Here is a 27,887-nt window from a genome sequence, read left to right on the forward strand (position 1 = left end):
GAGGGAGAGCAGGCTCAGTGGGAGCACCCAGCGCAGCCCTGCAAAACCTTGCACAACAGAGGTTTATTTGGAATGAACAGTTTCCCAATAAATTATGTAATTTAAAAATTTTAAAGAAAAGAACAGAAAAAAAAAAAAAGAGCCACAAGGTAGGGGAGCCCCCAGCAGCTCAGCCAGCGCGCAGGGACCACGGAGCCACACGGACCCCCGTGGGCTGAGCACAGGCCCCGCTGGGGGCTCCGGGACCGCAGCCTCCCTCAGCCAAGGCCTCGCAGCCCCTGGCCCGAGCTGGCAGGACTCGGCTTAGTGTTTCAGTGGGACGCTGACCCCCCTCTTGCAGCCATCAGTCGCCAGCCCCCAGGGCCGTCCCCTCCCCACCTGCGCGTGACCCCGGCACTACGGCCCCCGCCTCAGCACAACACCCCCACACACCCTCCAGCCGCCCCTCTGGGCCTTGAGGTGGATTTCTGGCTCATTTCCCCCCCTCACCTTCTCCCCCCAGCCCGTACCCTCTGGCAGCACCTCGGGGAGGAGGGGAAGGACAGCATCCATCGCCACCCCGGTCACCCAGCCCCGCTCCTACCCCCGCGGCTCTGCCAGCAGGGCTGGGAGGGACAGGAGGACGTCCTGCTCCATGCCACGCACAGGGAGAGCCCTGGAGAAGCCGAGCGCAGCTCCCTGCCGTACCTGACCCGGGTCCCTCCGAGCCACCCCCCCTCCCTTGCATCCCAGAAGGAAGCTGGGGCACAGGGGAAGGGAGAGAGGAGAGCAAGGCCCAGGTGACAGTGGCAGAGGGCTGGGAGCGCACAGAGCGAGCTGCGTGTCAGAGCCTTACACGCCAGGAGGGAGGGGAGAGGACAACGCCCGGCTGAAGGGAAGAGGCCAAACGTCCAGATAACCCTCCTGGGACAGCCGCGGTCCAGCTTTCACAGCACAGTGATGGGGCATCAGGGTTGGCTTGGTCTGCTGTGTGGCAGAGGGTGACACGTGCCCAACGCCAGTCTGGGGCAGAGCGCAGGGCTCTCACCGGTACAGTCAGTACACACCAGCACGCAGGGCACAGCGCGGGGGCTGAGCACCGGCCGGCCGTGCCACGGCCCTCCAAGAGCACCGGCAGTCTCCACCCTTCCCCGCGATAGCTCCAGGGAGATGGGGGCGAAAAGGAGAGAGAAGCGTGACTCGGGAAACTGGTGACACTGTCATGGGACGATCAGGCTGCTGGCACAGTGCTTGGGTATCAACAGGTCCACCCAGCTCCCAGGGAGAAAGCAGGAGGTTCCTGTCGTGGATGGCAGTGCAATGAGTGTGCAGGTCCTCTGCAGCGTAGGGTACAGCAGCGGGAAGGAGAGGGGAACACGTCCCTTCCAACTGTAAACACGGCACTTGGAGTAGCTTAGAGCCTTTTACCCTTCTGGAGCTGTCAGAGGCCCGGCCTCAGTGCAAGGCTGGCGGCACGGGCCTCAGCTTTGGCACACGGGCAGGAGTCACTCATCATCCCCGGCAAGTAGGAAGCTGTAGAGGAAATTGATGGCGCGCTGACGGTCCTGCTGAGTCTGCTTTGCCATCAGATTGGGTGGAGGGCGCAGGAGGAGGCTGGAGAACAAGGCGGCTGCAGAGGTAGGCAAAATTAAGTTATTGGTCAGGAATGGAGACCTTGAAAGGCGCCGGGAAGGGGTTACGTTTCGGTGAGGGCAGCAGGAGCGGAGCAGAGAAACAACATGCTTACCAATCATGGCGACACTGACGTTGTTGTCTTCTGAGTATTTGAGCAGCTCTCGGAGGAACAACATCAGGTACCGAAACACGCTGCGATGGCAACGAGGCAGCTGAAAAATCACCTGGAAAGAAAACAGAGACGGGAAGCTCTCCGAGCTCACGTCGCTGCAGCCTGGGCACGCTGTGGCACTCTGGACTCCAGACGGGCAACCTTCCCCCTTCCGCTGCCTTGAGGCTGCTGTGTGACCACTGGCGCGAGCCACAGGCCCAGAAAGAAAGCAACGAGCCACCAGCTGTAGCCTAGTGCTGACGGCTCTCATGGGCTTTGGCTCCTGGAAGCGCTGCCTCTAGGATAACGGTGTCACCAGGCAAAACCTACCGCTGCCCTGGGGATGCTTCCTGCTCGTTTCCAGTCGGATCCCAGCTCTCACCCCCTGGCACAGCAGCAGCACGAGGACCAGGACAAGAGGTTTCCTGACACCAGTACTGAAAACGTGCCCCAAAACTTCTTCCTCTGCCCAAGGACGTGCTTGGCCTTGCTTGCCGCCCCACCAGCTATTTTTAAGAGCCACTCAGTCATAGTCCTTAAGGGAAGCACAGGAACTGCAGCTCTGAGCTCTCAAGCTCTCAAGACAGCGGAGGCTCTTCCACTCCCCGGGGCCGCTATTCCCCATGTGCTCAGGGTGACACAGGGCACACTTGGGGCCTCTTTGGAAGCCACCAGGACTGCTGGGAGACACCGCAGTGCCGACCTTGGGGCAGGAAAGCACTGCCAGAGCACCCAGGTCATCCTGCCCACGGCAAAGAACCTCCAAGGGCCTGCTCCCAAAGCCCATCACCAGCTCACGGGAAGGGAGGGGGACCCGGCAAGCCCCAGGACCAAGGCAGAGCTCACAGCAGCCGGGAGAGCTGCCCCGAGCCTGCGGCGAGCGGACCGGGGCAGCACGGCACCTGTCGGCACAGCCGGCTGTTGTGCGACCAGTCGAGGCACCGCTGATACAGCTCGTAGCAGATCACTGGCTCTGGCAGAGCCTCCAGGAAGATGAGGAGTGCTTCAGCCACAGAGTGGTTACTGCCCGCTGGACCGGTGGGAATCAAGGGGCATGCAGAGCAGAGGGACCACCTCCCTCCCCAGTCTGCTCCCTGCCTCTCCTCCTTCCCAGGTGCTTCCTTGCAGGTCTCTGCTTCCTCCTTGCAGGTCTTGCAAGTTCTCTGCCTGCCTAACCGCTCCCTGACACCAAAGCCCTCCTCCTCCTCTGCTGTCCCCCATCCACGGCAAATGCTGTTCCATCCACCCTGCGCTGCGTTTGCCCACCCTCCAGCCCCCCAGAAGTCCTCTGCTCCGTTAGCCCCTTCTCCAGATCATGCTCCCCAGTGTTGACCCTCATCAGCTCTTGCGCTTGGCACAGCCTTGCGGAAGCTTCCAGAGCTCTGGCCCTGTGGCTGCTTTAGCCAGCATACGTTCAGCTTCAAGAGCTGTTATCTCTGGGGGAACAGAGGGGAGCCGACCCCCCAGTAGGGACCCTGCCAGCTAAAGGTCGCAGACAAGCTCTGCGGGGAGTGAGCTCTCCCAGCAGAGCTGAGATCCAGCAGGCTCCTGGGAAAGTCAGGCACAGCAAGGATACGGATTGTCTCGGGGATACTGGTGTCCAGGCAGTCGATGATCTGCTCCAACTCTTCTTGCATGCCTGGAGTCTGGAACAGGTCCTCCTGCCAAAAGCAGCACAGGGATGCACAAAGTCACCTTCCTCACAAAGGCCGAGGCACATAGCGACAGCGGGGTGAAAGCTGGTACCCCCAGCCCGTGCCGCAAGCACAGGGGAAAAGCCCTGCCCTATAAATACCAAACTGGAGTTGACCTCCAGGTGCTAGCGATGAATCAGGTCACCAAGCTCTCCAGAGCTTCCCAGCACGGCAGAAGCCCTCTCCCTCACCTGGTGGCAGGCATGCTTGAACAAGTGGTCCACCAAGAGCCAGATCTCCTTCGGCACCTGCAGCGGCATCCCGCTTGCCTCCTCGCTGTCCGGGGAGCCCAACGGCAGAACAGATTTCTCCTGGTGGCAAAGAGCACACAAGGTTTCAGGGAAACCTCCGTCCCTCTGGAAGGGCCTTGGTAAAGAAAGCCTGGAGAGGGGAAGAAGCAGGACCCAGCACCCATCTGGCCCTTACTTGCTTTTCCAGCACAGAGCCATCGCTCCGTAGGTCCCAGCTCCACTCCCTCCTGCTGCCCCACAGAACAACCTGCCCGGTCCACTGCGAAACCGCAGAAGACAGCCTCGGCCACACCAGCTCCCACAGGACGGGTCTCTTGCTGGCCAAGGTGGCCCGTCCAAGTCACAGCTCCCACCCCGCACCCCACACTCCGGAGGACCGGGGCACGACGAGTCCTTCTGCCGCGTCAGCTTCCACATTTGAGGTTAAATCCAGCCGCCGCGCCCCGCTCATCCAGCTGATCTCCTCTGCACGCAGAGTCAAGGACGTGCCTTTCCTGACTCCTGTGTGCTCTGACCGTGCCTGCCCTCTGGGCTCTCCAACAGCCCCATTTTCTAAAGTTTCTTTCCTCATTTTCCTAAGGAGAGGCCTCTGCTGAACACGGACTACCCTGATACCATTGTCACGTTTTCCCACTTACTCATGCAAAGCAGCTGACAAGCTCAACTGCTCAGAAATCTCCATCACACCAATCTTCAACGGGATCAATGTCTTTTGCTTGGTTTTACTCTCACTTTATGATCGCCCATGTTCCTGTGTGCTCCCAAGGAGGATGCCACGCACAGCTCTCCCAAAGCACATTCAGCAGAAGCACCCAGAAGAGACCAGCACAAGCAGGAACACAACCCGAGGACGCCAGCAGAGGAGTGCCACAAGCCAAACGCAAAGCACTTCATTTCAGCTGTCAGCTTACGTGACAACCGCGATCGGTGTCCCTCTGCAGCACACACAATCACTCACAGCCAGCTGGGGCTGGGTTCGGCTTCCCCCGGTGCACCCAGAGACACCTCAGGTTGGCACGAGCCCCGCTGGCACAGGCAATAGCCACGCTTGCCACACAGCACAGTATAGCTTTGCTTTGCCCTGCACACCACTAGATTTTACGCAGCTGGCAGACGCTGGGTCACGGCTACACGTCTGCCTCGCTCATGCAAACGCACAGGGAAGGTTCGGAAGCAGCATGTTAGGCAAGCGCGCTACAACTTTCCTCTAAGGAAAAAGGTGAGAGCTGCGACCCTCTCTGAGAGCTAAGGGCTCTTCAACAGAAAATCCCCACGTCAGGACATCGCAGCACTGGAGCCAATGCCAGAGCAGCACTCGACTCGGCCAGGCTGCCCTCGGCATGACTTGGAGAGCTGCGGAGACTCCCAAGGCAGGAGACCCTGGCTGCTTAGAGCAGAGGAGGAGAAGGAGGAGAAGGAGGAGAAGGAGGAGAAGGAGGAGAAGGAGGAGAAGGAGGAGAAGGAGGAGAAGGAGGAGAAGGAGGAGAAGGAGGAGAAGGAGGAGAAGGAGGAGAAGGAGGAGAAGGAGGCGGTGGCGCTGGGCCCTCGGTGTTCCGTGTGCCTTGGCCAGGCACCGAGCGCCCTCTCCTGCCCCGTGCAAGGCAGGGCACGTCCGTGTGCTGCCCGCGGGAAGGAAGATGCTCTGCAAAAGGATGTTCCCAGGAGGCAGGCACCAAACTCCTCCCTTCCCCGCTGCTAGGAAGGAGCCTGGGAGCTTTATCTGGTCCAGCACCCGAGTTCAATCCCCTCCTGGAGAGGGGACGTCCATTCCCTCTCCTGTTTTGCCCTGTCACTGCACTGACAGCCTGCAGAGGGACCAGTCACCCAGCCCAGGGAGCCTGCACAGCTCAAACAAGTTACCAAACATCTGAGCCGGCGCAGGGAGAGCAGGAACAACGCTGCCACACGCACACCAGCATCTCCCTCTTGCTCTCGGAATGACGGATTTGACTCGCGTGGCCTCCAGCGCAGAGCACGAGCGCAAAGTAAAGCAGCGATCCTGCTCAGGCATCAGGGGCTAAGAGAGCCAGCAGCCCAAGCTCTGCGGCTCGAGGAGGCAGAGGAACGTCGGTCTCCCATGCGAGGCCCTCCCTCAGCCCCCATAAGGACACACCAAGATGGAAAGAGCAAAAGACTTCAGTTTTCTAATTCAGCCTGTTCCCCACGTGTCTGAAGAGGGTGCTGTGGTGAACCCCGTCTTATGTGCATGGTTAGACCTAATTCAGATATGTCAAAGCTTGCCAATGTTTTCTGGAAATATCTATCATTGCTCCTAGGACCAGGAGAGTGGGTTTTTTTCCCCAAAGCAAATTTGGTGAGCTTTAAGCAGCTCAGCTGGGCTGGCCCATCTTGGCTACAGGGTCACTTTGTGCTCCTACACGTTCTCATCTAGCCCACAGCTGTGCTAAGAGGCTTTGCTGGAAGAAGTGCTCCCTCTGGACCCACCTCCCCTTCCCTCCAGCAGAAAACAAGGGGAAAATTCTCATTCTTTACAGACAAGTCATCGAGAAGCAGACTTCCCCAGCAATTGTGTTACCTTTTCTAAGAAGCTGTCTTCTCCCTGAGAGCAGTGGGAAAGAAAGAAGAGGAAAAAGTATCGTTAAGAGAATGCACTCTCAGATTAAGCAGAAACCTAATTTGCATTACAAGAACCCATTGAACGCCAGGTCCTTCACACATTTTGCTGACATGGCCAAAGTTAAACCTGGGGTGAGAGATTTGTGGGCCATTTAGCAAAAATCCTGCTCACATGATGCACAACCTTGTCAGGATTTCTACAAACTCCTCAAAGGGGCCTTGCAGCAGCACTGTTCACGATCTAGCAAACAGTCAGGCCAGAGGCAGATGAGAGTTGTCTGTCAGGGAGAAGTTCCCCTTCTTGAATCCTCCTGGTCAGAAATAAATATCCCTGTATTATTTCAGCCATCTTCCCTTGTGACCAGGCCAGAGATAAAACATTCACTAGGCTAAATCTGTATTTCTGAGTGTGTGGCAGCTGTGGAGCTAACAGGCCCCCTAAGCAGCTTTGTGTATAGTCAGGGAAATGAGTGTTTGTGCTCAAAACCCCAGGCTGCTCGTCTGTCTCAACCTAATAGCATTAACACACTGCAAGGAGGAGCATGCCAAAGCCCCCTCCAGGCTGCATGTCCAATCCCTCAGGCGATCCTGAAACACAGCATCCGTTTACCAGCACAGTGCAGGCTGGCAGCGTAAGACACTCTTTAGTGGAGTTTGCAGGAGGAAATAGAAGCAGGTTGCCCAAGCTGAGTTTCGGCGAATTGACCTTTCAGGGTGGGAGCAACCAAAATGCATTCAAGGGCTGAGCTGGAAACATAGCTGCAGCCGCCACGGCACAGGGCATGCCTGGGAGGGAGCAGCATCTCGGGCTCCCCTGCGACTTCTGCAGTGCCTGCTTCCTTCGGAGGCTCACTGAGTTTTAACACAGCCACGACAGACTGGCCTCTTGCAGAGAACAGCTTGCTCCAAACAGGAGCTGGCGCGGGTCCTTCTTCCGAGGCACAGGGGGAGGGACCGCAGTCACAGGTTTGGGATGCCAGATAGCCACGCTGCACAGGAGAGAGGCTCGTTTCATAACTGGGTGAGTCATCTCAACAGTCTCACTACCACCTACCTGACTGCTTGCCCTGCTGTTCACCTCTCTTCCTGTAGCGTTCAGCACGATTAGCTCCGTGAGACTAACCTGCTCCTGACAAAGATTCTTCAAGAGGCTTTTTAAAGCCCGCAGTAGGATCCCAAGAAAAAAATAGGATGAGACACTAATACTGAAATCCCAAAGGCGAGATGCTCAAGTGTCAGCAGCTTCTCCCAGAAGTAGGAGAGCCATTTTCAAACAAGCTCCTGCCTACACTTTGCTATCCTGCATCAAACTGCCTCTCAGACCCTTACTGACCTGCATTCTCCAGCCCTCCCTCTGCTGAAGACAACAGATACAGTCTAGCCAGGCTGAGAAAAATGCTTGATGCAGTGAATGACAAGCCCTAACGCTACGTAAGTGCAGGAGGGAAAATGATTCTTCATACACAAACACGCTGCCTTCCTCGCACACAGCCTAAACATCAGCTAAATACACATAACTAGACCAAAACGCTTCGGGGCTGCAGAGTGGTTAGCACGTGCACCACTCTCCCTTGCAGAAAGCACTCAGCTTGTCCTGTGTCCGAGAATTTCTCAACTCACAGGTATGATCAAAACCAACAGACCTAAAATAGCTCTAACATGACAGTAGCTTTATAAGCTAAGTGACTAAATTTTGCTTTGGGCCGTTACACATTGTGTATTCCTTGAGCTTGCTTAACGTGCTCCAGTTGAAGTACTGCAGTCGCACTGACCTTCACTGACACAAGAGACTGTTCCTTTGCTGCAGATACTGGGACAGGGTGCTCTTCTCCGATTGTTTTGCTTCCTGTACTTCTATAGGTTTCACTGAATAACAGAAGAAGGAAACCTATAGCTAAAGGAAGCAGAAAAAGCCTCAAAGTACACTTAGAAAAGCAGTAGCGTGTGTCTGTGAGGGCAGAAGCTAAAAGTCTAGGCCCAAGTTCCCATCTATCAAGCAAGAAGTCAGTGCTGAGCACTGAGCAGGAAAAAGCAGGCGGAAAAGCCACCAAGACTGATGAAACGCTCCAGACCAAGTTCAACACATTTCTAGAACAAGACTGACTTTCAGTTGAATCCTGAAAAGTATGAGGAGCCTGAGGCCTGGATTAGCTGCTTGAAGCGAGGAGGCAAACACTGTATCTTGCCACCTGGATTCTGCTTAGCCTGATCTTGTGATTACAAAATCAAAATTCTGGTATAAAAATGGCCTTTCTGTACGTTGGGCCTGTGAGAAAAGTAGACACCTACAACAAAAGGTGGGAACTGGAAGAGGCAGCAAGAGGCATGTTGCAACTGCTAAAGGGAAGAGAAAGAAGTGTAAGCGGATGGGATTGGAAGCTGTCAAATCTACAGATGTGAAAAAGCAGCAGCTTGCTGGACAAAAAAAGTGCGTGTAAGGATGAGACTGCAAGATATGAGAAGAGAGGAAAGGTATCATATGTCAGAGAGACTAAAAGAACTGGGCTAGTCTTTCAGGTGAACAAAAAAAAAAAAAAAAAAAGGCTTTCCTGGCTAAACAAGAATGGGTAAATAGACTAAAACTCAGGAACTGCTAAACCTCACTGAAGCAAGGCCAGGAAAGGCCATCAGAAGAGAGGAATGAACCCAGGCCGAAAACAAGAATTAAGATCCCCAAAATAGGGCTTAATCTCGGAAACAGCCATGAGATGCCAAAAAGACAAAAGGTGACTAGGGCACGATTGCACCCCCTCACATGCACACAAGTGGCTTCAGAAGGATGAACACTGATGCTGGGGGCCCGTGAAGCTTGGGGAGAGGAACAGTTATCTCTGCACCACGGAAGAGCTTGCTCACTGTGGTCAGCGTGAGAGGAACTGGCCAGAGAGGCTGCGAGACTGGCCATTTGCTGAGCTGTACTCATTGGTACACCTAACAGCATCAAAGTCCTTTCTTCGGTCCTCCTGTTCCTGCTTGTTCCTTCCCCTGAGCAGTGCGAACGCCACATGCGTCCAGAAGGAAAAGGATCCTGGAGGTCTCGTCACTGCAGAAGCAGCCTAGGCACCTTGGAGGAGAGCATTTCAATCATACCTCTTACGACACACCAGTGGCACCCAGCGGAGCCCGCCAGTACCAACATGACAGTAACACAAAACACAAGGTGCTGGGATCACTTTTTTGTCCCACCAAACAATATTTAGAACCTACTCAGAAACAGGGGATAAAGTACAGGCTGTCAAAAGCCATTGGCTGTGGTGAAGGGAAATAATAAAAGAGCTCTAAAAAAAGTAAATCAGCTCAGAGCCTGCACAGCTGACCCAAGCTGAAGGCGTTACTCCTGCTTTTAGGAGTAAGCAGAAGGGAATATGCTCTCTCCCTGTTAAGGGAGCTGCTCCAGAACGCTGCTACTCACCAGGTCAATGAGTTTGGTGACTGGAACTTCTCGGATCGGTCGTCTCATTCGGCATAAGGCCTCCAGGGAGGTGCCAAAGCAGCTGGGCAGGTATGTCCCACTGATGGTAAGGAAATAGTCCTTCCCTCGGTCCAAGTGAAGGACAAGAATATCCTCAATTTTATCCTCGCCAGAGTTCAGAAGGGTTACTGAGTCCTTACTGACGTACACGTCCAGGGAGATGTCCATGCTCTCGTCTGCAACAGACAGGAGCTCTCAAGAACACACAGACACTCTCCAAAAGGGATGACAGGGACAAACAAACAGTGGCAGGGACAAAGGCCACACAACTGAGAAGACAAAAGACAAGGATGATGGCAAGAAAGGTGAGACACAGGAAAGACGGGAAGGACTGAATGGAGATGGGGTGACAGTCTACACCAGTACACACTGTAGAAACTGCGGTAAAGCTCACCTGGCTCCAAGTAACCTTCACAAGGCTCGGCCCGAAGCCATGGCTTACAGTAGTGGCTATCATTGAGCTTTGGGATGAAGGAGAAGTGACAGGTGACCTGCCCGTTATTGGTGATCTGGAACTTCTGCTTCTGCAGCTGACGGAACTTCACATTCTCAAATTCAAACTGCAGAGAAAAGAGAAAACACAAATCACAGTAGTGGCCACGATGGGACACACAGCTATAGGCACCCAGACCCTGCAGTGGCAACCCATGACTGAGAAGTGCCCACACAATGCAGAACTCCTAACAGAAGACCTGCCAAGAAGCCAAGACAAGATGTCCCTTCTAATCCAATTCCTGATCATAACATAATGGATGAAGTTCAATTTCCTATAATCCAGTTTACTGAATCAAAGTCTTTAAAAGTAGTTCTAGCACTTCTAAGGCTGCCGTGTTTGGGAAGCGGACAATGATTCCGGTTTCATCCTCACTTCTCTCCTGCTTAGCTCCAGCGAAGGAAGGAAGTCATTCTCCATTCTGTCCATTATACGAACGATGTCTTCAAACAACTTCCGATACTTCTGCTCATCCACAACCTTTACCTGTGGAAGATCAGAAAACACTCAAAGTTTCTGACCAGCTTCACAAGAACTCTTTTGATCATGAGTAAACGGCAGAAGTGAAATATTTCTCTAAGCACTTGCTATGCGCAGCTGAAAGGCTAAGAGAATTTGCACGCATGGGTGCACCTCCAAGCTGCACATGCAACTTTACACATATTTTACCCCTACAGATGTTACTAGGGTCTTTCTGGCCACTGATCACACTACTGGGAGATTACTGGGGGTGATCTCTGTGGGACAGCATTGGCATCCCATAGCGTTACTCGTGATTCTCCAGAGGAAGAGGAGAAGGGCTCTCCTTTAAGGAGACTTGAGGTACCTAGGCAGCAGGAGGTAGCAAAAATGGACACAGACTGTCTCTATTCAGTAAGCTAGGAAACCCAAATCTGCTGCCAGCCATTCACCACCAAAGAAATTCAGATGTGAACCAGTGACACACTCTCTTAACACATCAGAGGCAACATTGCAACAGCAGGCACAACCATTTACAGGTTCCTGCTATGTCTCCTTGCGGAGAAGAGAGAACAGTAGCCCACCCATTCTAGTACTAGATACCATGGGTTATACCCCAGGAGCTAAGCAGCATCATTAAAGCAGTCAATGGGAATGCCTTTCTGTTCACTACATGACCGCGCCTGCTCGGGTAAACTCTTGCATTACTGTGGCATAACACCGTCCCAGTGCTACACAGCTCAGCTGCATTGCACACGAAGACCACGGCTGCCGAGTTGTTTGCTGAGCCGAGGCTGCACGGCTGCCAAACAGCAGCACACCTACACAGGGGACACACCTTATTTTTATTTACTCTGTCCTCTTGCAACAGCTTTAGCAGAGGTGCCTTGACTATATAACCACCTCTCGAAGGAATGCATGACAATATTGTGATCCTACCCTAGCATATAAAAAAAGTTACCCCGATGCGGAAAAGTGCGCTGACTGGCTTGTGGTCACTAGTCTTCAGGTCCATATGACTGCAATACCGGAGCTGATTTATGTTCCCTCCTCTCCAAAGGATTCGATCACACCACGCTGGCACACGACACTTTCCACTACAAAGAGTAACAGGTTACCAGGGAAGTCCAACAATCCCAATAAACCATTCAAGCTGTTCCTCTTCCCAGCCAGGCAGCTCCCTCCACCCCCACCATCAATGACTGCATCAGCAGGGACGGGATGAACTCCTATTACTTCCCTCAACTTGAATACTATGTCATTTCTTCTGCTCTCTTCACTTCTCCCTATACAGTAGCTAAAATTCCCGTCCTTTCCAGCATCAGGGAACAAAATAAACTCAGACAAGACTGTTTCCACAGCCTGAAGCCATGTGTACTGTGACCCAAGCTGCACTAGTTTCTTTTGCTGCCAGATCTTTCTGCCCACTACAATCTGACCCATCTCTTATTGTTTCCACTACGGAAAGTCTACTCAGCTATTACTATTATGTTATGAAGTCTGAATCCTGGCTTATCCTCCAGATTAACTACTGTGCTGATTCATAAATATAGGCAGAGTAAAATCCAAGCGCTGTATGGTTTGAAACTCCTTCTTGGGAGTTCCTCCATTTAGAGCAAGCTTCTGCAGCAGATGCATAAATGTCTGTGGGAGGCACCAAGCAAAGAGCAGCAAGCAGGAACCACTGCTGCTATCGCAGCATAGCCACCCCTGTGGGTGTGCAAGTCAGGGGACAGGATGACTCAGAGACAGCATTTCCTTATCTCTTCAATTCCTTTTATACCATTTGTCTGTCCCTGGTAGCAGAGAAGACCCTCCAGTGCAGGGCCACCTGCGAGTCCACGCTTTACCCACCTTCAGCAGCAACCCAGGTTTAAGGCATGTGCCTGGTCAACCTATACAGGGTCTGCTTATTTCAGAAAGTAGGGGAGACAAAGGAGTACAAACTTGTCTGTGCACTCCAGCCATCACCATAACACTGAGAGGTACTTCCAGCTCTAGGAAGCAGGAAATCAAGTTTTGTGAGAAAATGCTTTTTATGTCATAGGTAAATATGTCCATTGGCAGCTGATTTACCTGGAGTCCCAGCGATCTGTTTTAGAGTCATATTTATATGTGGGGATGAATTTAATCTCTCCCTCGGTGAAATCTGCAAATGCTTTCTTCTGAGTGCGTTGAATATTCAGCTAAAGTAGAAAAAGAACACTTTTTTAAAAAAGGGCAAAAACAACAAACCGCCCCAACCACCCCCACACACAGAGCAGTGTCAGAGAGCAGATCTATAGGCAGAGCAACGGCAACCGGTGGCCCTGGGATTCACCAGACATCCCCCAAACTGCCTCTCAGACCTTATACCTTTAACAAAGGTAAAAATTCAACACATCAGTGGAATGTTTTCTAAACAGACTGAATATAAATTGCCACAACGCTGCTTACCAGACCATGCAGACAGCATAAAACAATAGTTAAGGGAAACACTAATTGCTCCACTTGTGCTAAATGCCTTCATCAGTTTTCAGGCTTAAGCATCAATATCATTAATTCTTCACTGCCAATCATTTTAGCAAAAGCCTCCAGGAGTGTGCTTGGCTGACAACCTGACACTACTTTCTTTTTCTCATTTACTCTTCCAAAAAATTTCCTAGTAGTTTTCTTCACAAAAATCTAAGCTACAGTTGTTTTCTGCATGAAGCTCTGCAGTACAGTGGAAATGAGCTACAGAACAGAATCAATCAGATTTACTGTTAAATTGTGTGTCAGAGATGATATTACACTATTTCTGTTCGTGTTTCACAGGTACAATCCTTCATCTTAAAAGGCACATCTGGTGCTGTCTCGGTTTTCAGTGTGCTGCAAGGAAATGCTGAGCGGGGAAGACCACAGCACAGAATTTAGGTCAAACTGGCTGAGCAGAGAGCCTTGGCTACAAGCGCTGGTCTCCAAATCAATACCTCTTCCAGAACACTGATTACAGCAGCCTTTGTTGCTGTTACAAACTCCTGTGTTCTAGCTTGTAGTTTGTACGTAAGAGAGAACTCCTCCAATGAGATGCAAAGACACTTCTACCGTAACTGCCCGAGTCATCCAATTAACCCCGGTATCACGTACAATCTATTTTTGTTTAGGGGGTTGATGTCACCAGGACACCCCGAGCTCTGTCTAGGCGCCTATGTCTATAGACACTTATCGCAGAGTGTCTGCCAGCTCCTCCAAGCATAGGCACATCTTAAACCAAGATGACCTCACAAGTACGGAGCAAACGTAAGCGGAGTTCACTGACCTGGTCGTACGTCAGCAATTTCTGAAGCTCATTCTTACTGATAAGACTTTTCACCTCACTGGCATCAGGGAGACAAAGCCTGTAGTTCAAGTCTCCTAGCCAGATGACAACACTGAAAACAAAGACAAACATGGAAAAGAAGAGGCAGTGGTTAGTATCGCAGGCCACACGGGGAAGAAGGGGCGCAGGAGAATAGATGGTTGGTTGCTGGTGATTAAGGTTGAGACACATGGAAGACAAAAGGAGACATGAAAGACTGAGTCTAACGGCAGAAATTTCTAGTGGCAGCAGGTACTACAGTCCTAAGTCCATCTCCTTTGGAATCCCACATAGGAATGAAGACAGCTTAATGGGAGATACTTGAGTTTGCCTCAGTCTGAAAAAAGCCTGAGAACACCACCAACTCTCTAATGAGGTGAAACCAGTGTATCTCACCAAGCTGCATAACCTCTCAAGCTGCACAAAATCCATCTAATCCATTCCAGCTCTTCTTGTGTACAGAAGAGGGCAACGGAGAGGGAAACGGCAGAGCTCGTTAAGCAGAGCCTGCTTGTCAACCAGTTCGGCAGGCTGATGCGCGTGTATCTGCATGCTCATACCTCCTGTGATACCATGGTCTTACCAGTTCGTTTTCCACGGCCTTTCTTTCAGCCAGATCAGGCCACCACCGTATCACCTACCTAGTAAAGACTGACTGATGCAAAATTGGCAAAAGCAGAGTTAGGTTCCTGTTGAGTTTATGACCTCCAGAATGTTGTTGTCCTGTCTCACCCATCAGCCACACCTCCTCAGCACCTGCTCTTACTCTGCTCCTCTCTGGGCTTTTGAAGAGACCTACAACCTTCTCATTCCCAGCAGCTAAAGAAACGCTTGTGGTATTCACTCTTTACTCCATAAAGGTTTCATTTAAAGATTAAAATCTAAACCCCTCTCTACTATCAAACCTCTTCCTGTTTATAGTCAAACCTCAAAATTTCCATTAGTGGATTACCAAGGATAATCTAATATTTTAAGTTCTTTCTGTACTAATCCACTCTACATTTTATTTTCAGTTTTTAAATGGCTTAAATATTAGCTACAGAAGTAGTTAATCATTTGTATCAGGTTTAAGAAAACTTAATTTACATACTTTGTTGTACACATGTTTGAGTTTGAGCTGGAATATTCAGCACCAGTGTCACATCATTAAAAATAATAATAGTTAAAAAAAGAAAATCAAGTACTGCCTGCGTATCATACAATTAGTTTAAAAAGAAACTGAAACAGCAATCGTAAGCGCTTGTTACTCAAAAAAGCCTAGACAGCATACCCTCTGCCTATCCTGCTATCCCTTTTCTTCCCCTACTCATACTCCCATTTCCCGTCACAAAAAACCCCTCAGTTTCTTCCAGCCCCATAACATTCAGCCATTGACTCAGGAATGGTGCCGGCTGAAATGGAAGTATTATACACGACATGCAGTGAAAGGGCCGTTAGAGACAGGCTGCACAAGCCACCGCAGTGAGAAGGTGACCACGTATTTTGACTGCAGGAGCTCTAGCACACCAGAGGCCTTGGCATTTTCACTTATATTATTAAGCCAGAAAAGTTATCTGCACAAAATCTCCTGTTGCTGTGATTCTGACTTGATTTGGATTATTCAACACTACTTCAAAAGGGAAAAGAGCAAAATAAACTTACTCGTGTTTCATGATGTTGAGCTGAGGTAGGCTATCATCAGGGGTTACAAAACTCATCCGAGCACAGATATCCTTATAATCCTGATTTCGCCGCTCGAAGTCCTCCACGTGAGCAGCGAGGTGGGAATTGACAATGCAGAAGGTCGTGTTGTGGAACACGAACCTCACCGCCACGCCGCCCTTGTTGCCCTGGGGAGAGCAGGTACCAGCGGTCGTTAGAGAAGGCTGCAGATGAGGCACCAGGGAGGAGACGGGGATGGCAGGGACAGGTGAACAGAACCAGACTGTGCCGTTTCTTGCATGGATACACGGAAGCAACAAATTGGCCTGGGTGACTCACCATCTTTCCCATGATTCCCGTGCCCACAGACTCCGTCATGATCTCTCTGATATTGCTCAGCTGATCCTTCTTAGCAAATAAGAGCAACATCATCCCAACTAGACGGACCATTTGCACCTGCAAAAATAAAAGTGATCCTGAGTTCCCAGAAAGGCAGTGGAAATGCAGTTCTGATTTGCCTGATCCACCTGGTGTCCTGCTTCTCTGGCTCTCCCCATCCCTCATCATGTTTTGTACTCAATCCCTGCTTGCAACACCGCCCAAAGGACCTCCTCTCCCAAAGCAAGCTTCTGGAGGACAATCTATCATCCCCCAGTAGCCATCAGCTATGCTGAGCTCACTACATTCCCGACTCTGGTGCTTCCCTACAAACAGGGCTGTCTTGTGAGGTAACAGAAACTTAATAAACACGTAGCAGATCTGCTTGTGAAGTCTCAGCCTTTTACACTAAGCTGCGCTCTAGTCAGCAAAACAACCAGAGGAAGATACCGAGTGCTCTAGTCAGGCATGTCGCAGAGAGCTGCTGGCTACGGCTGTCGCCCCGGGCTGCAGGTCCAGCTGGGAGTCGGTGCTCACCTTTGCTTAGTCAGAACTACAGCGGAGCCAGTGACACGCACCAGAGGCGAATGAACAGAAAAGTTCCTATTTCCTGAGGCAAACGTGCCTGACACATGGGGTATCAAAAGGCAGCCACCTCCGAGCTATACCAACCGTTTGCTTTTCAGAAAACACTTGTTCCCTAGTGTGAAGAGTCTCTTTCTGGAGCTAAGAGGTTCTCCTCTGCTGCAGAGCTCAACCCACAGGTGATACACAGTGCTGACGTGCACTGTCCCCGCAGGGATCTCGGGTCTGCCGCTGATTCTTTTACACATGCTAAGCCAAGGCACTTCCCAGTCCATGACCTCCCCGTACCTTCAAAACGGTGGGGTCACAACTTTGAAAGCCAGCGACAAGGCCTAATCTTGTTGAGCACAGTCTACACGCTCACTTTAGAGGCATAAAAACATTAAGATGTGTTGGGATTAAGTCTACGTAGCGAGGGAAGAAGCTGAAATCAGAGAATTCAACCGGAAGAGCCCAAGTACTCAGTCCACTGTGCAGGAGTGGAAGTTGCATGCAACCGCAAGTCTTATCTACGGTTTCAGTCACTTCCCCCTGCCTGCGGCCATGCCCTGTTCTCTCCCTTTCATGAAGGTGGGAGGAATTCACCTAAAACTCAGGTAAAGCAAAGGGACGGAAACACGAGCCTCTCCGCAGTTCAGGTCATGACCCCTGGCTCCGTCTCGATGAATCTCAGTTCAACAAGGTGCTCTGTTTTCCTGCTGTGATTACCTGTAACATGCCACTGAGCTCAACTCAAAGCAAGCAGGACAGGGGTGTGACAGCAAACACATGGGCTAAGGAGGAAGGGGAAACTAGTTAATGTATTTAGGGCTGGTATCTACAGCAGAAAGTCTTGCTACAGCAGTGATAAAAAACAACGGCTTGCTCTAAACCAGCCAGAATAAAGTCCTGCTACCACAACTGAAGCAATTCTGTCCCAAGGCAGCAGCCTCTGGAAGATTTTGCCTCATAGATTATCCCATTCCTTCAAGGAAAAGCTACTAATTTAATTTACCGGCTCAAGACACACCTTGCTTCTATAATACAAGGGTGAGAGAGTAACACAGATAAAGAATTTGACCCCCTGCTATGATTTTATTGAGCATACTACTTCCCTGACACCTACCTCGTATTTTATAAAGTTATTTTGATCCCTATCTTTATAAATTTATACTTCAAAGTACAATATCCCGCTACAACTGTGGGGCAGAAATAGACTCTCCAGATTTAATTAGGCATACTTGACACATGCACAGGTACACACATGCCAAGTATACATCCTTGGTTTCTCCAATCACCGCTCTTTGGGGCAGGTGAGGAAAGGGGAAGCCCATTTCTCTCTTCCCCCCAGTCATGCCAACTCTATGACAAGAACCCACAACGCTAAACAGAACTCACTTTCTTATACTTAGCCTGAGGGTGCAGGGACTTCTCCACAGCAGCCAGCCATTCTTGCTCCTTTGCAGAATCAAAGTAGAAAAAAGCCTCCGTGCTGAGGTCCAGCTCCTGGAACCTAAAAAACGAAGCCAACATAGCACATCCCACCTCTCCTGCAGATCACCCTCTTTCTACAGGAAGGTCCAACATGAAACCTCTAGCAACAGCTCTTCTTGGAAGAGAAGCTCCTTATTCCCACTTGCTAAATAAAGCAGCAGAATTTCACCACTGTGCCTCTGAGACCCTATTGCAATACACTCCAGCAACCATCTCTCTGAGAAGTATTACTTCAGGTGGAGGACAGCCAGAGAGCTCTGTGGGTGCCTCAAGAAAAATCTATTTTGTTATGTCATGCCAGCCTCATTAACCCGATACTCTGCCTCTTCCAAATGGCTCCTTCCCCTCAGACAGCTCTTCTGAGACCCAGCTCAGCTCTGTGAAACCTCAGAGAACATGACAGGAACTTAAAACAAATACAGCCCAGCAGTATCCAAGCAAGAGCAACGAGAAACCCAGCACCGTAAGTAAATACGAGGTCATTGCTACTCACCCGATGCAATAGAAGTCTGGAGGCTCTGTGTCGCACACCAGCCAGGGTTCCAAGACGCTGTCTGGAGATTGCCCGTTCACATTCCACGTTCCCACAAAAAATCTGCAACACAAAAGCAGCTGAACTGTTAGAAAACACAGTAACAACCGCACCAGCCCGGCCTCTCCGGTGCACGCACAGCAGTATTCAGGCTGGGAGCAGGCACAACACGTGAGCTGTCCACGCGCAGGGCCGTGCCAGCTATGGGGTAACTGAAAATTCTTCTAGGCTTGGCTCATTTTCAGTGACACTCGTCTCGGGGATTTTGCAGAATGCTACGAAACTAGACATTTCACCGGGGCCAGCGAACATCTGGCTCTTTTAACATCATATCATGTGGGGCAACACTAAGACAGTGCGGTGGGACGGCTGCCTTTATCCTCTTTCTGCCCAACTGCTTCAGTCTTACTTGAGGGTCAAGAGATCTGACACACATATAGGGGAAAGATGCAAACGGAGAAGCTGCACGGCAGGCACTTATCGACTTTCAGTCTGCACCGATGCTCGCTGAGCCACCCACGCTGGCCACACACCAGCACTTGTCAGATTTCAAACCTGGGCTAGATTTGAGTTCGCAGAAGAGATTAAACAGCTTTGTCTCTATGCACACTGTTCCGCAGTCACAGCTCTAACCTGAAGTTGTGAAGGTTGACATATGCCTTCTCTCTCTTGGCAAGCACATGTTTGATGAGGCCTTCTCTCTGTCCCGACTGGGTGCTGGGTAAAAACATTTTGCGCATAGTGTTGGTTACTTTTGGCTGGTCTCTTGATGTACCTTCTCTCTCTCGATGAAATCTAGGAAGGAAGCAAGAGCAGAATTAAAACTGGGTCTGCTGTCCAGGAAGACAAAGAAAAAAGGGAACAGATTCACCACGTTACTTACTGTCTGCTTTGAGGCACAGGAGGAGGTGGGGGTTCCCGGCGAGATCCCGTTTGGTGGTTTTGCATGTTTCTTTTCTCTTCTAGGCTTAGCGAGTTGAAGTCATCCTCAAACCCCAGAGCTCCTATAATGAAAAAAACAAGCACAATGCCCTGAGAAACAATTTAAAACAGCTTAACTCCACAGAAAGTGAAAAAGCAAATGATAGCAATGTATCAACTCTGACGACACAGGGAACGAGAGAAAGGGGTACTAACCACAAGTCAAGGCAGGAGGGAGCTTAACATACACAAAGCAAGGCACTAGGCAGACGACAGCACTCAAGAACGAATGAACGGTCCAGGGCAACAGAATCCAAGGACCGAGATGTTTTACTTTGTGCAGGGTGACGAGAAGTGAGGAAATGGGGCAGAGGCCAGACTGCTGAGTGCAGGGTCAGACACAGCTCCCCATCCCCGAGCGCCCCATTACAGACCACAGAGCACACAAAGGCGAGAGTTCAGTACCCGAAGAAGAGGCCTGGGATAGACCTGGGAGGTTCTTCTCCACCTGGTGCCAGCTGGCTGAGTCCTTAGGTTCAGGAAGAGAAGCTTTCAGGTGGGCTGGAAAAAAAATCAGCCCCGTCAGAAACTGCTGGCAGTCAGAGGATTTTGCAAACACAACTATAGCTCTGCTTACCTTCCTGTATGCTCTGCACCTCTGAAAGGAATCCTAAGCAACGCTCCTCATCAGGGATTTCAAAGAGCCGCTCCGCTGTCTCGTCACCTTGTATCCGGACCTTACAGCCTGCTTCAGGCATAAACACAGACTCACAGAGTCAGTCAAGGCTGGTTCACAGATATTATGCCCTGAGAGTGACCAGGCTTTCTCGGTATCCTTTGAGCTCATCAACGAAAGCCAACTTCCAGCTATTGTTTCCAATGGAAATCTGCACCTAAGCTAGTTTCCCTGTGCTTCTGAGATCTGCCCCCCCCCGCTTGGGGTATCATCAGTCGTGTTTTCCTGGTTTTAGGAATACTTCTCCCTACTGCGATCTCGCAGAGAAGAGCTCTAAAAGCAGTACGAAAAATTTCTTGAAAGGGAAAACAGAATTGGTGACTAGACAGAGTGTTGTCAACACTGAAAAAGGCAGATAGTAACCTAGGCTCAGGTACAGGTCAAAGAAACGGAAGGGAGATAAGAATGGTTCAGAGTGCAATGCAGGGCCTTGAGAAAAGATTCAAGAAGTTAAAGTTTGACCGATTGCCAATACTTCAATCTGGGCATCTAAGACCATGTCTGTCATGGCAACTGACTCTCTAAAAGAGACAGACAACAACATTAGAGGAAATACAATCCCTGCGTGGTTAAAGACAAACAAAAAGTATGGAGGAAGGTTATCAAATGGTAGGTAAAATAAGCATGCGTCTGTGCCCAACAGGGAGCCTGCTTCCCGAAAGGAGCTTTAGCTACGTGACTGCAGTTATAAAACTTACTGTTTGTAGCTATATCAATCAGTAGAGTTTCTTCTGCCTCTGCAAAAGAGAAAAACAGGATCAAGAGTTCACACTGAATGCTGCAGTAATTGAGTACTCAAAAAAGCATGCTGCCTGCTACTAGCCACAAAAAGAGTCCTGACAAAGGAACAAACAGCTTTAATTTACATCTGCACGATTAATAATGGCTCCGGCAGAAAGACTGGTCACATCTGGCCAGCCTGGACAGTCATTTCCCACAATCAAAGTGCCACAGGGGAGACTCCTGATATTCAGAGTTCTCGCACACCTGGATGGTTTGTTCCACATCAGCGTAGCTCCTTTGGGAAAGACCAACCTGACAATGAACTTCAGAGCTTGTCTACACAGCAAAAATGATGGGCAGAACCACACTGAATTACACAGAAGGGTATAAGCTAATCCAGGAAGAGGTGCTTTTATTCCTGAACAAGCATTCGCCCCAGGGACACACGCTGCTGTTTAAGCTCTGCCAAGACAAGGCCTAAAGCTCTTTCCTGTTCCACGGGTGGCTCTTCGGACCTGACAGCTTGCCAGACCTTACAGAAGTTTTGATCTAAACATGCAGGAATCAGACTAAAGCTCCCAACTCTTGCCCTTATGGAGAAGACAGACAGACAGACATCAGCAGCCACCAAACGTCAGCCATGGCAGACAAGCGCTGAACGTGCTGGCTCTGTATGGCGTGAAGCCCACCACCCATCTGAACCGGCCGAGTTCCTCACAACTGTATGCTGACACGGATAGACTACCCACTCGGATGAGGAAGAAGCAGGATTCCATAAACTGCGAGTTTTAGTTTCACGGGGAAGCATTCAATCTATACGGGTGCTCAGGAGGCAGGTCAAGAAACACCACAAAAATTCCGGTTTTGCCGATGAACAGCAGTGGATTCCTGCCAGCACAAGAGAGCCCACTCCAGGAGAGTCAGTACCTTGTACGCATTTAAAGCGGCTGTTGATGGGAATATAATCCGGATCAGAGTTTTCTTTCTCCTGCGAATGGATAACTATCCTGGAGACAGAAAAAAAGGCTTGTATAAACACAGAAACAAGTCCCTCCTCACACACAGACAAATGTTAATATAGTCACAAGAGCTGTATTTACAGAGAAACGCAATGTTTGATTGCTATTGCCGTACCACGGGGATCGGAGACGAGACAGGGAAAAAAAGCTCGGAGCCATACAGGATGTGGGTGCAAACATACGAGCGTGCGGTGAGAAAGTAAGCGCCGCTCAGCTTTCACTGCTGCGGGGCAGATTCAGCGTCGGGGGGCAGCGGCCCCGGCTCCCGGAGAAGGCCCGCGGAGCGGGGGAGCGCGGGGGGAAGCGCCCAAAGCTTCTCCCTCCCTGTTCGCAGGGTTCCGCCTCCCCCGCCGGAGGGAGAACGCCGGGGGAAGACGCGGCCGCCCGAGCCCGCTCTGCCTCCCGGCCCCCTCCCGCACGGCAGCTCCGCGGCTTTTAAGCTTCCCGAGGCGGTCGCGGCGGCCGTGGCCAGCTCGGTGCAGGCTCGGCGACCCGGGGCCTCGGCGGCGGTGGAAGAGAAACGAGCCGTTCCGGCACAAGGCGCCCGCACCCCCGAGCCCCCTCAGCGGCAGCACCAGCCTGACTCACCGGCACAAGCGGCCTCGGCGCCGGCGCCTCCGCCCGGCAGACAACCGGAGCCGGGCCGGGCCCTCGCGTCCCGCTACCGGGACGAGCGACCCAGACCCGAGCTGCCCCGGCCCCTCTCCGCGAGGCGCGGCCGTTAGCGGCCCCCAGCCCCCGCCGCGGCCCGGCACTCACCCGTAGCGGCCGCTCCGCCGGCCCAGGCTGAGCACGCACGGCTCCCGCCGCCCGGCCCGCACCTCCGTGCCGGCAACGCTCTGCGCCGCAGCTAAGGAAACCGCCGCCACTGCCCTCCCCCTCCTCCCCACCGGCCCCCCGCCTGCCCGGTCCCTCCCACCCCTCCCCGGCCCCGGGCAGGTCCCGGCGGATACGAGGAGGCCCCAGGCCGCGGCGGGCGGCTCCATGGCGGCGCCTCGGTCTCCCGGCGACTTCGCGCTGATCACCGGCGCGGCGCAGAGAGGCGCCCGCCGCCCGCCACACTGCCCCCTGCCGGCAGGCGGACTGCCCCCACGCGCGCCTGTGGCGGAGGAGGCGTGCCCGGGGCGGGGAAGGGGCGGGGCTGCACCGGGGGGGCGGGGCTCCGTGGACTCGGGCGTGCACCGGCGGGGCCCTCGCGCGGGCGTGGGGGACCGCGGACCTGGCTGTGGGCCCGCCGGGCTCCGGGCAGGCTCCCCCCGGGGTGCCGCCGTCCCGGGCTGCCCGCGCCTCGTCTCCGGCCACGCGTGGGGGGCAGGGCCGGTGCTGGCCCCTTGTGTCCCCCCCGCTGCCAGCAAAAGGCAGGGGCGGAGCAGCGCAGCCCCGCCCCGCGCTGTCACTTGCCCCGAGGCCCCGCCTCTCCCCTACGCTGATTGGCTGTCGGCCGCGTTATTTGCATGTCCCCCGGGGCAGCGCGGGGCAGGACGGGAAGGCTCGCGTTTGAAGCGCAGGGCGGCAGCGCGGGCGCCATGGCGGCCCCGGAGGAGGAGGAGCGGTACCGGCGGTGAGCGGCGGGGCCGGGCCGGGGAGGGGAGGTGGGGGTCGGTGGGCCCCGGTGGGCCCGGGGGCGGAGTGGGGTGGCGGAGGCCCCGGGGGTGGTGGTGCGGGCCGGGCCGGGGGGAGGCAGCCCCGGCGCGGTCGGTGCCCACGGTGGGTCTTGCAGGCTGGTGAGCGGCGCGAAGGCGGCGGCGGGCGACGGGGAGCTGGAGGAGGCGCTGCGGCTGTTCCGGCTGGCGGCCGCCATCCGCCCCAGCGAGAAGCTGCGGGGCCGCATGCAGCGGGTGGAGGAGGCGCTGGCCGCGGTGGCGGCGGCGGAGGAGGAGGAGGAAGGCTTCGTGGACGTGTGCGGCAGCGGCCTGCTGATCTACGGGGAGATGCACGGGAAGCTCTTCCAGCACCAGCGGGAAGGCGTTGCCTTCCTGTACCGCCTGCACCGGGAGGGCAGGCCCGGCGGCATTCTGGCAGATGACATGGGCCTGGGTAAGACCGTCCAGGTCATCGCCTTTCTCTCGGGCATGTTCGACGCCGAGCTCATCCGGCACGTCCTGCTCATCATGCCCACCACCCTGGTCAGCAGCTGGCTGGCGGAGTTTGCTCGCTGGACCCCCGGCCTGCGCGTCAAGGAGTTCTACGGCGCCAGCAAGATGGAGCGCACCAGGAACCTGGACAGGGTCCAGAGGAAGAACGGCATCATCATCACGAGCTACCAGATGCTCATTAACAACTGGAAGCAGCTTGCCAGCAGCCATGAGCAGGAGTTTGTCTGGGACTACATCATTCTCGATGAAGCGCATAAAATCAAGTGCCCGTCTAACAAAACGACCAAGTGTGTCTATGCGATTCCTGCAAAGCATCGCCTCCTCCTCACGGGCACCCCAGTGCAGAACAACCTGCGGGAAATGTGGTCCTTATTTGACTTTGCATGCCAAGGTGCTCTCTTGGGAACAGCCAAAACTTTTAGAATGGAATATGAGAATCCTATTACTAGGGCAAGGGAGAAGGATGCAACTCCAGGCGAGAAAGCACTGGGCCTAAAGATATCTGAGAATCTAATGACAATTATAAAGCCGTATTTCCTCAGAAGAACCAAACAAGATATCAAAAACAATCACGCTGACAAACCAGACGCTCCTCTTCCTGAGGATCCACGTGAGAACAGTGCTCCTGTCATGCCATCTCTCACTAGGAAAAATGACTTTGTTGTGTGGGTGTACTTGGCACCAGTGCAGGAAGAAATCTACAGGAACTTTCTCTCTCTGGATCATGTGAAAGAAGTGCTGATGACAACCCGATCCCCTTTGGCTGAGCTGACTGTCTTGAAGAAGCTGTGTGACCACCCCAGGCTTCTGTCTGCAAGAGCATGTATCCAGCTGGGCTTGGAAGAACAGGAGTACTCCGAGGCGGATCACGGGAGTGAAGCAGGTATGCTTTCAGGCACCAATAAAATAGATCATATCTCTGATGAGACTCTGATTCAGGAGTCTGGGAAAATGCTGTTCCTTGTAGGACTTCTAGAAAGACTGCGAGAGGAGGGACACCAAACCCTGGTGTTCTCGCAGTCGAGGAAGATGCTGGATATCATAGAGCATGTCTTGTCTCGCAGACAATTCAAGATCATGCGTATTGACGGAACGGTAACCCACCTAACAGAGCGGGAGAAGCGCATTAATGCCTTTCAGAGTAACAAGGACTACTCAGTCTTCCTGCTCACTACGCAAGTTGGTGGTGTTGGTATAACCTTAACAGCAGCCAGTCGAGTGGTGATCTTTGATCCCAGCTGGAACCCAGCTACAGATGCTCAGGCTGTAGACAGGGCTTATAGGATCGGGCAAAAAGAGAACGTCATAATTTATAGACTGATTACCTGCGGTACAGTGGAAGAGAAAATATACAGGCGACAAGTATTTAAGGATTCGTTAATAAGACAGACTACCGGTGACAAAAAGAACCCGTTTAGATATTTCTCCAAACAGGAACTGAGGGAGCTTTTCACATTGGAAGATACTCGAACATCTGCAACTCAGATCCAGCTGCAGTCTTTGCACGCCACACAAAGAAAGACTGACCTGCAGCTGGATGAACATATTGCTTATTTGCACTCTCTGGAAATGTTTGGCATTTCTGATCATGACTTGATATATACGAGGGAAATGGCTCATGAGGAGCAGGTTGAGAGTGAAGAAGCCTATCAGTACATCCAACGGAGGGTACAGAAAGCCCACGAGCTAGTTCAGTTAGAGTCTCAGCTTAGAGACCAGAGGATGGAGGGGATCAGAAATGCTTGTGAAGAGATGTGGCAAAGACCACCAGAATTGGCTTCCGAGCCAAAGAAGTTGTCTCCAGGGCTGAACAACATAAATCATTTTGTTTCAGCACCAGTAGCTGATAAACATGAAAATGACAAAGTTCTTGATCTTACAGAGGACAAGGAGGTCGAGGTTCTTAATGTCAGCTCCAAAATAACAAGTCTGACTATTGATGACTCGGATGAAGAGAAACTGGCACAAGATGTGCCTAGTACGGATAGAGAGCTGCTTAATACCAGCAAGACAGTGAAACAATCCAACGTACAAGAATCTGAGCAAAATCTTGACTCCAGCATTATACCATCATCACCTGGACTTCATCCACCTGATAAAGAGCGTCAGAGTCTTGAACAGAAACAGTGTTCCCATGTAAATTCGGATAGCTTGACTGAGGCAGGGAACAGCCTGTCCGAGCATCCTCAGCATTCCTCTAATGAGTCTGGTATGGCTGATGATCCCAGAAGGTTCGGAGATGCAGAAATGTCAGATCAGGAACTTGACCCACATGCTGCCTTGGGGACAGATAAGAATGACGTTCCTGAGCTAGCTTTGGCTGCCGCAGAGCCAAGTTTATCAAATGTTACACCAGAAATCCATGCTGGGCTCCAGAAGTCTCATGTGCTGGAAACCAGCTTGGAGGATATGTCTGTGCCTTCTCTCCAGGATCAAGTTGACTTCAATCTGGTCTTGGAAGAGTCTGAAGATGGATGGCAAGATGCCTCAAATAGGGAAAGATCACTGGAGCACCCAGAAAAGGAGGGCTTCCAACTAAAAGCAGAAAGTTTTTATAAATCTCCAACAAAAACTTGGCTAAGTGAGAATGGTAACTGTGGAACACCCTGTCACACAGCTGAAGAAGACCCAAATAATTCCCTGCATGGGAGTGAAGCATCAGAGGAAAGCATTGGTACCTTTCTTTCTGGTAGAAAGAAACACTTAAGAAGAATTGTTTCAGACAGTGAGGATGAAGACAATTCCATTATTATCTTGGAGGAAAACCAGTCTGAAAAAAGGCCCTCTGCCTTGAACAGCCCTCTGCATCAATTTCTGGAAGGAATTAGCGCATCCACTCCGAAATGTGACAGAAGTCTAGCAAAAGCCATCTTTTCTCCCCAACTAACTAACAGTGGTAACAGGTCTACTGCTTCCAGGCGATCTCTAATCAACAAGGTGGTAGATGAGGTTGAGGATATTGTAGAAATCATGGGAACCACTCATGAAGATGATGATGATGACAGTGATGAGGAGCAAGATGACCTTGTGGAGGAAGCTGAAGAGCGTAGTGAGGAATCTGCCGAGCCTGAAGAAGAACCTGCTGGAGAAACGCTTGACACAGCTGAAGAATCCTTCCATCTAGACAGTATGTCCTCTGAGCAGCCTGAAGCAGATGAGACGGAGTCATCTCAGGAGGAATCCACTGGTGATGCTGAGCTTCAGTCAGGTGAGCAGATAGACTACTTCACCCAGGAAAGCATCTCCGAAAAAGAGGTTGGCCAGAGTTCCTCTCCCGCCGTAGGCGATTACAATACCTTGGTAGACAGTGGGAAGAAACTTAAGGATGATGGAAAACTACAGGAGGCATTGAACTGTTTCCTGCAAGCTCTTGACATAAAAAGTGGAGATCCTGAAGTTATGCTTATGACGTTAAACTTGTACAGACAGCTAGCCCAGAAATGAAATATATATATACCTTTATTAAGTAGAGTCTTACTTTTTCCTCATTAAATGTTTGTCTGAACTACATCACTGTGATTTTTTTGAACTAGCTTAAGACTGATGGCTGCAATATACACTTCTTTCATTGTGACTGAAAAAATTCAGCATCTCCTCCTGTGTGAGGAAACAGTGTTAAGAATCTAGTTGTTAGGTGTTGGGTACTGGGGAAGGGACTTCACTGTGGACTCAGTTCACAAAGATGAAAACAGTTCATGCTCCTGTCTGATTATTTAATAAAAAAAGTTGTCTTTATGTCTAAACCCCTCTCCA

The 27,887-nt window shown here is 51.8% G+C and overlaps 2 protein-coding genes across 7 annotated transcripts; one reads left to right on the forward strand and one right to left on the reverse strand.

Annotated features, from left to right (window-relative positions):
- Nucleotides 1-55: 55 nt before the first annotated feature.
- OCRL (OCRL inositol polyphosphate-5-phosphatase) lies at nt 56-23,147 on the reverse strand. Of its 6 annotated transcripts, none has more exons than XM_075513534.1 (24): nt 22,992-23,147; nt 22,798-22,877; nt 21,947-22,026; nt 20,995-21,033; nt 20,198-20,305; nt 20,026-20,121; nt 19,523-19,643; nt 19,273-19,434; nt 18,601-18,702; nt 18,012-18,126; nt 16,011-16,127; nt 15,672-15,859; nt 13,992-14,103; nt 12,788-12,897; nt 11,673-11,808; nt 10,628-10,738; nt 10,154-10,319; nt 9,700-9,935; nt 6,247-6,270; nt 3,651-3,770; nt 3,342-3,426; nt 2,668-2,795; nt 1,727-1,838; nt 56-1,609 (listed from the first exon to the last, which is right to left on the reverse strand). In XM_075513534.1, exons 1-24 carry the CDS (start codon nt 23,022-23,024, stop codon nt 1,485-1,487), a joined length of 2,706 nt encoding a protein of 901 aa, XP_075369649.1. In that variant the 5' UTR covers nt 23,025-23,147; the 3' UTR covers nt 56-1,484. The 6 variants fall into 6 exon arrangements, with proteins under 6 accessions (XP_075369649.1, XP_075369651.1, XP_075369648.1 ...); XM_075513536.1 differs by having other exon boundaries at nt 20,050-20,121; nt 20,198-20,308; XM_075513533.1 differs by having other exon boundaries at nt 20,198-20,308.
- Nucleotides 23,148-27,792, forward strand: ERCC6L (ERCC excision repair 6 like, spindle assembly checkpoint helicase). The gene is made up of 2 exons (XM_075513531.1): nt 23,148-23,599; nt 23,759-27,792. The coding sequence occupies exons 1-2, from the start codon at nt 23,493-23,495 to the stop codon at nt 27,576-27,578; spliced, it is 3,927 nt and encodes a 1,308-aa protein (XP_075369646.1). The 5' UTR covers nt 23,148-23,492; the 3' UTR covers nt 27,579-27,792.
- The last annotated feature ends 95 nt before the right edge of the window (nt 27,793-27,887 follow it).

Source organism: Mycteria americana, chromosome 10 (assembly GCF_035582795.1).
Source record: "Mycteria americana isolate JAX WOST 10 ecotype Jacksonville Zoo and Gardens chromosome 10, USCA_MyAme_1.0, whole genome shotgun sequence".
In the NCBI taxonomy this organism is placed as follows: Eukaryota; Metazoa; Chordata; class Aves; order Ciconiiformes; family Ciconiidae; genus Mycteria; species Mycteria americana.

Coding starts and splice junctions, on each gene's coding strand:
- ERCC6L (XM_075513531.1), top strand. CDS start 23,493: ATGTCCCCCGGGGCAGCGCGGGGCAGGACGGGAAGGCTCGCGTTTGAA. Junction 23,600..23,758: donor GAGGAGGAGCGGTACCGGCG/GTGAGCGGCGGG, acceptor TGGGTCTTGCAG/GCTGGTGAGCGGCGCGAAGG.
- OCRL (XM_075513532.1), bottom strand. CDS start 23,024: ATGGAGCCGCCCGCCGCGGCCTGGGGCCTCCTCGTATCCGCCGGGACC. Junction 20,122..20,197: donor GGTGCAGAGCATACAGGAAG/GTAAGCAGAGCT, acceptor TTTTTTTTCCAG/CCCACCTGAAAGCTTCTCTT. Junction 3,771..6,246: donor AAGACAGCTTCTTAGAAAAG/GTAACACAATTG, acceptor CTTTGCCACCAG/GAGAAATCTGTTCTGCCGTT.